Genomic DNA, 7,763 nt, shown 5'->3' with positions numbered 1-7,763 from the left:
TCTTTTTTTGTTAACAATATGGGATTGGCGTTATTAAAAACAGACAAAACACAAGATAAAGAAGATGCCAAATCAGTCCATTCAATCTGGAAACCCTCTACTGGGAGAGTTTCATAAACGCTGCTAAAAATTCCCACATCTGGTTCCAGAAGGTCAGTTTTTAAACTTTTGATGCACTGAAATACAGACAGAAGTGCAGATGCAATGTTTCATGATGTGCATGTGCATGAATACCATGACGTTTATGGGTATGAATACCATGCAATCTCTTGCAACGAAGTAAACATCTCACAGTAGGCAAACCTGAAGCTAAAGTTTTAGACCTACCACATATTCCAGAAAAAGATAATGGAGTATTACTATGGGGTTAAGCAATGTTGGTGTTGGATTAAAGACTTTAAAGTTAAGTTACATTGCACTGTAATAAGCCATTATATTCCAGCAAATTACAGCTCTAAAAAAAAAAAAAAAGACTATAAAGCATAGTTTTTCATATGCCAAACAGGAATGCTTTTTAGATATCTTCGTTTACTTATGAAGAGGAGGAATGCTAACAAACACGTAACAGTGCAATGGCCTCTGTGAGACGACTTGACACAAAAACGGTGATGCAGCAAGGCTGCCCATGCCAGAGAAACGAGTTTACCTTTAATACGATCTCAAAGGTAAATATACTAGTGAAGACATAATCAGCATAGCCTAGGACCTGTGGAGGCAAGAGTCATACCATTAACAATGCTTAGCTAGTACAAAACTTCAAGGCATGGAGAAGCAATTACCTTCAGTAGGATCTCTACTGTAAAGATAGCTGTGAAGGCATAGTCAAAATAACCAAGAATCTGTAAAAGGGCAACATGACAGTTAAGCACAGACAACAAGGAATGTTGGTGACATATCTAATTTACAGAACTTTCTCCTCAACCCCAATGAAGTAAAACAGCCATGACTTTGGATATTTAACTGGAGCTGTGAGGCTAACGTAGATAACAATTAATGAAAATAATGAAATACAATGCCTTGCATAAGTATTCAACCCTCTTTAACTTTTGCTACATTTTGAAATTGTAGAACCTTTAACAATTGGAGAATATTTTCCAACATGCCTGTTGGCAAACTCCAAATGGGATCTGTTCCACAAAGCCTAGCTTTGTGGAGTGTCCAGGAAATGGCTGGTACTATGAAAAGTTTCCCCCATCTGAGCTGTCTCTCCAGCTCTTGGGTATCTTTTTGACTAATTCTCTCCTTACCTGGTCACTGACGTCCAAGGATACTTATGCAAGGCACTGGATATACCCATGCACTGACCTCAAAACACAAGCCTTGATTAAATACCTGCTGATGTGGTTCAGGACACAATAACTGAAATTTGTAGAAATGTACAAAATGTCACCATGTATCTGAACACTGTAACTGTGACAAACTGGACAACAGTGGAGAAGCCAAATGCATGTGCAGAACTGACCAATGTAAATTACAAAAAAAACAAAACAACAAACAGAAAAATCAAAGATGGAACAATAAGGCTAAGGAGTAAGCAAGACTTCAAAATGATGTGTAGACCAATGGTTGTCAAAGTGTGGTCTAGGGACCCCGTAGTAGCATCATGGTCTGTTTTTTTTGTTTGTTTTTTTTTTACATTTTGCTACAGTGGTGACAATCACGACCCACCATTATTATAAATGCATTTACAACAAACAGCCATAATATTAAAACCATTGACAGGTAAAGTGAATAACATTGATTATCTCATTACAGTGGCACCTGTCAAGTGGTGAGATATATTAGGCAGTTCTCGAAGTTGATGTGTTGAAAATTGGAAAAAAGGGCAACTTTGACAAGGGACAAATTGTGATGGCTAGACGACTGAGTCAGAACATCTCCAAAACTGCAGGTCTTGTGGGTGTTCCTGGTATGCACTGGTTAGTACCTAGCAAAAGTAGTCCAAGAAAGGACAAATTGTGAACTGGCGACAGGAGCACCCAAGGCTCACTGATGCACAAGGGGAGTGAAGGCTAGCCTTTCTGGTCCAATCCCACAAAAGCGCTACTGTAGCACAAATTGCTGAAAAAGTTAATGCTGGCTACGATAGAAAGGTGTCAGAACACACAGTGCATTGCAGCTTGCTGCTTATGGGGCTGTGTTGCTGCAGCCCGGTCAGGGCATGTGAGCATTAGAACTGGACCATGGAGCAATGAACGAAGGTGGCCTGGTCTGATGAATCACATTTTGTTTTACATCACGTGGACATCCAGGCGCATATGCGTCGCTTACCTGGGGAAGAGATGGCACCAGGATGCACTATGGGAACAAGACAAGCCGGTGGAGGCAGTGGGCAATGTTCTGCTGGGAAACCTTGGGTCCTGGCATTCATATGGATGTTACTTTGACATGTACCACCTACTTAAACACTGCTGCAGACCAAGTACACCTCTTCATGGCAACAATATTCCCTAATAGCAGTGGCCTCTTTGAGCAGGATAATGCACCCTGCCACACTGCAAAAATTGTTCAGAAATGGTTTGAGGAACATGACAAAGAGTTGAACGTGTTGATTTGGCCTCCAAATTCCCCAGATCTCAATCCGATCGAGCATCTGTGGGATGTGATGGACAAACAAGTCTGATCCATGGAGGCCTCACCTCGCAACTTACAGGACTTAAAGGAATCAGATACAACTGGATCTATGTATGGGGTATAGATCAGGATGCCAGATACAACTGATGATTAAAAAAATGTGTAAGATATAAGTTACAGGTAATAGTTCAGATGACCTGGAAATTAGTTAGTATTCTGGCAATGAAGACCTTTGGTAGTGTGGCATGGATTTGTCAAGTGATACCCACGTTATGAAGGCAGCATTCATGTTTTATTCCTACTGTATTTTGGTATTAACCACAACAACAAGTAGTTACTTGGTGGTTACATTTATACTAGTGATATTGACAGCACATCCCCCAGGCCCCAAATATTGAAGGCAGAGTGGTTCAAATGGTTAATTTATCTGCTATTTTACAAAATCGCTTATTTTACAACAATATTGCATAACTTAAATAGTAATAATACATTAGCCCAAGAGCTCCAGTACAAAACTATAGAAGAAAATGTTTGCAAAACATCTGATTAACTACATTTAGGATAATTTGAATTTTTTTCAAATCTGATTTTACAATAAACCATTCCTTTTAAACACAAGTCATCAAGATTTAAATGAATTGATTGATCAAAAATACGAGCATTCATCTCGTTATTCTTTCATCTCTGCACATAGAGAACTGCATGAAGAAAGTTAATAAGCCATGTATTTTCAGATGAAGCTTTGGAAAGATTTGATGGTGTTAGAAAAATCATGAATACAAATAAAGTAAATGAATACCTTTGAGCATCTTCAAATTTACAGATAGATGTTATAATTTTTCTACTTGTTTTGCTAAGGTTACTGAAGGTACTTAAGGAAAGATCTTACAGTGTTCCGTGCTGAGAGGTTTCGAATGGGGTCCTCAGCTGCCAGCGAGAAGGAGCTAAGCATGATGAAGACGAGGGTAATGTTGGTGAAGATCTGGTGGTTGATCAGACGATAGCAGCCCACACGGAACCTGTGGAAATGTTAGAATGGAGATCAGCTAATGTACATCACCCTCCAGAATTACTGGCACCCTTCATATAAATACCATCAAGCACAATTAACTTGTTGACTTGTTGAGCACATAACTGACTTGAAAGAAAAGTGAGAAGGATGGTGATGGAGGGACAAAAGAGCCCAAAGATTACATTTTCAGAACTGCAAGATGTTTGGAAGCACTGCAAGAAAGAAGCCCATCCTGAGAGCATCTCACAAAATACAGTGCCTGAATTTCACCAAGCATCATTAGAGCTATTCAGAGGAGACCAATATCCAACTTTTTGCTCATGGGTACCATAAGCATGTTGGCTACAAAAAGGAACCATATAGAAGGAAAAGCCCTATTGATGCTTTAGAGATGTAGTGTGGAAGAGGCACTTGTGCAGATTGATCGTATCATGAATTCTTCTAAGTACAAGGATATTTCAGCCCAAAACATAGCTAGGAGGTTCAGATTTGGCTTTCAACAGGATCGAGCTAAACATACTTCCAAATCAGCACAGAACACAGGTTTAAAAAACACAAAAGCAATGTTTTGCAAAGATTTGAACCCTACTGAAATCTTGTGGTGTGAATTGAAGAGGAAACGAAAAAATCTAAAAATATTAAAGGAGGATTCTGCATGAAAGAGTAAACAAATGTCTTCATTACAGGAAGAGACTCAGTGCTGTATTCTCTCCTGGGCAAGCATTGTTAAATATTTATTGCAACATTGCTGATCATTGTGAAACCCATTCATCCATTTTCCATACTGCTTATGGGGGTTGTGCTGAGACTGGAGTCTATCCAAGGGAACTCGGGCACAAAGTGGGGGACACCCTGGGCGGGGTGCCAACCCATCACAGCCCATACACTCGCACACCCATGCACACATTACAGACAATTTGGAAATGCCAATCAGCCTACAACGCATGTCTTTGGACTGGGGGAGGAAACCGGAGCACCTGGAGGAAACCCCTGAAGCACGGGGAGAACATGCAAACTCCATACAGGTCGGAGGTGGGATTTGAACCCCCAACCCTGGAGGTGTGAGGCAAACGTTCCAACCACTAAGCCGCCCTGCTGCCACCATTTTGAAAACACTGTTGTGTACAAAAAAACAACAACAACAACAACAACATAAAAATTCAGATCATGCATGTGGTACGTGTTTGTGTGCTCATCTCACGGATTTGTGTGGCTGAAGATGAAGAAAGCGCTGCCCTCCGGAATGGGCGGAATCTTCTCCTTGAGGCTGAAGTCCGACAGCTTCTGAGGACGGGGTTCTGATGGAACATCTTGGTCATCATCCACATCTGTATATGCACACACATACAGTCAGGGATCATGTCTTAAAATATATCTGACCATCTTTATAGTGTAGATTGAATAAAATCCCTTTAAGCAGAAAACGCACCTGTAGAATTAACTGCCTCTCTTTCCTCATCCCCTGTGTCCTCCTCTAATGCACCCTGTGAGACAATTAACGCATGGCATATTATAAATGTGTAGACGGCCACCAAGAAAATTTTTTTAAAGGAACGTTCATGTCTAATGTCTCAAAAATAACTACCTTAGTTTCTCCATCTTCACCTCCTTTATCCTCTTCTTTCTTGTCCATGCTACCTTTCCTTCTGAAAGAGACACCTCAAATTATTAATACATCACTTTTTCATCGTAATCTCGATCTAAAAAAACATTAGCATGTGTATAAGTACCATCAACAAGAATTTCAACACAATATTTCCCAATGCTGAGAAAAACCAGAAACATATTTACTCAAAACACCATCAATAGATGTCTAAAGGCAGTTGTTGGTGCAGTAAATAGGACTATGGTGGCTAAGTGGTTAAAGGCTCTGGGTTACTGATCAGAAGGTCAGGAGTTCAAGCCGCAGCACTGCCAAGCTACCACTGTTGGGACCTTGAGCAAGGCCCTTAACCCTAAATTGCTTAGCTGTATAAATGAGATAAATGTAAGTCACTCTGGATAAGGGTGTCTGCCAAATGACATGTAAATGTAAAATGTAAATAAATGCTTATGCAAAGCATGTATTTTAGTAAAACCCCTAAATTTAGCCAAAGGTTTTAGGACTTTCCCTTTCTGTGATGGGACTACTATTTCAGAGCTTTTTTTTTAAGTGTACATTTGGCTCAAAGAAAACTAGGAAATGTTGTGGTTTTCAACTGACTGCACATGGATACCACATAGCTTTAAGTAAATTAGTTACACTGTAAATTGTACAGGAGCATCTATACCGACATTCACTTTGTGGTGCCAATTACCTGGCTCTCTTCTTCCTCTTGTTCTCCTCCTCTTGTTCTTTCTGTGCCGAGTTCAGGCTCTCCGCATCCGCCAGGTTGTCCACGGCAATGGCCAAGAATACATTCAGCAGGATGTCTTATGCAAATAGTCAAGGATCATAAATAAGTGCAAGTTACAGAGACAAACCCCAAATCACATTCAATAAGAAAAAAAGATGAGTAAAATACAATAACATACTGAACATATCACAACATGTAAGCAAAAGTGCTTACTTAGTTTTTTTTTTGTTTTTTTTTAAAAGATGTACATTAGTACCACAATGAATATTGTTATGTAATATATAGAAAATATAGGAATACAGAGTACAGAGTGACTTTTTCAGAATATTAAGCAATAACCGTATACTTGTAGCACTAAAGTCATACAAGTCACAAAGAATAAAAACCGAAAAAATGGCATTTACACATATAACATGAAAAAGTCTATTTCATATTCTTTTTATATCACAGCACTGTGTAATGCTAATTTGTTTACTATAACAGCAGCTCAGACAGTAGTTTCAAGGCTGCAAGGTTTACATGGCATGCTCTAATATGTCATTGTTTTTATACTAACAACTACAGTGCTGTGAAAAAGTATTTGCCCCATCCTGATTTCTTCATTTTTTAATATATCTCATACTAAATAGTTTTAGATCTTCAAACAATATACAACATAAAACAAAGGCAACCTGAGTAAACACACAATACAGTTTTTATTATTATTTTTCTTTATTGAAGCAAAAAAAAAACCTCACATTACCCATGTGAAAACTAATTGCCCCCTTAAACTTAAAATCTGGTTGTGCCACCTTTAGCAGCAATAACTGCAAACAAATGCTTCTGATAACTGGAGATCAGTCTTTCACAGCACTTTGAAATTTTGGCCCACTCTTCTTTACAGAACTGTTTTAATTCAGCCACACTGCAGAGTTTCCAAGCATGACCTGCCCGTGTAAGGTCCTGCCACAGCACCCCAATTGGTTCAAGTCAGGACTTTGCCTAGACCACTCCAAAACTTTCATTTTGCTTTTTTTGAACCATTCAGAGGTCGACTTACTCCTATACTTTGGATCATTTTCTTGCTGCACAATCCAGTTCTTTTTGTGGAATTCAGTGTTTAGTTTACACCAGATGTAACGGGCCCCCTGTATTCCAAACAGTTCCACTTTCGACTCATCAATCCACGAAACATTCTCCCAAAAGGTTTGAGGATCATCAAGGAGTGTTCTGGCAAAATCCAGACGAGCCTTAATGTTCTTCTGGGTCAGCAGTGGTTTTCACCTCGCCACTCTTCCATGGATGCCATTTTTGCCCAGTGTCTTTCTGATAGTGGAGTCACGAACAGTGACCTTTATTGATGCAAGACAGGCCCGTAGGTCCTTTGATGTTGTGCTTGGCTCTTTTGTGACTTGCTGGATGAGTAGTTGCTGTGCTCTTAGTCGAATTTTGGAAGGTCGGCCACTTCTGGGAAGGTTCATTACCTCAGTAATCAGGCCTGGTTGTGCATTTTGTGTATAAACTGTATTTTGTGTTTACTCAGGTTGCCTTTATTTTATCTTGGATTTTGTTTTAATTTCTGAAATAATTTAGTATGAGATATACACAAAAACAGAAGAAATACTTTCACTGCACTGTACTGGTATGGCCAATGCTTGTATACTGTAAATAGATTAAAAATCATGTGTAATTGTTGATATGGTGAAGTTTTCTGTGAGACGTTGTTCATTTAGCATTTTTATAAGGAGTTTAAAGTGTCAGAGCCTTTTAAATTCAGAGATAAAGCTGTAACTTTAAGTTCCGACAAGTCTTCCGAAAAAAAAAGGAAAGGCGGCTGAGGGAACAACTGGTTATAGCAGCTA

The 7,763-nt window shown here is 39.3% G+C and overlaps 1 protein-coding gene across 14 annotated transcripts in view; it reads right to left on the bottom strand.

Moving 5' to 3' along the window:
- cacna1db (calcium channel, voltage-dependent, L type, alpha 1D subunit, b) overlaps positions 1–7,763 on the bottom strand; it is a 147,902-nt gene that overhangs the window by 43,193 nt on the left and 96,946 nt on the right. For 10 of the 14 annotated variants that reach the window (XM_053680188.1, XM_053680193.1, XM_053680191.1 and 7 more), the window contains exons 16-21: positions 5,884–5,998; positions 5,172–5,232; positions 5,016–5,070; positions 4,788–4,914; positions 3,464–3,593; positions 780–839 (exon numbers count right to left, since the gene is read on the bottom strand). In XM_053680188.1, coding sequence (XP_053536163.1) covers positions 780–839; positions 3,464–3,593; positions 4,788–4,914; positions 5,016–5,070; positions 5,172–5,232; positions 5,884–5,998 — 548 coding nt within the window. Of the gene's footprint in view, positions 1–646; positions 707–779; positions 840–3,463; positions 3,594–4,787; positions 4,915–5,015; positions 5,071–5,171; positions 5,233–5,883; positions 5,999–7,763 lie in introns of all 14 variants that reach the window. The other 4 variants (XM_053680194.1, XM_053680182.1, XM_053680183.1 and 1 more) reach the window with 2 other exon arrangements.

Source organism: Ictalurus punctatus, chromosome 5 (assembly GCF_001660625.3).
Source record: "Ictalurus punctatus breed USDA103 chromosome 5, Coco_2.0, whole genome shotgun sequence".
Lineage (NCBI taxonomy): Eukaryota > Metazoa > Chordata > Actinopteri > Siluriformes > Ictaluridae > Ictalurus > Ictalurus punctatus.
Note: the sequence above shows the minus strand (reverse complement) of the source record. Positions and strands in the feature narration are given on the sequence as shown.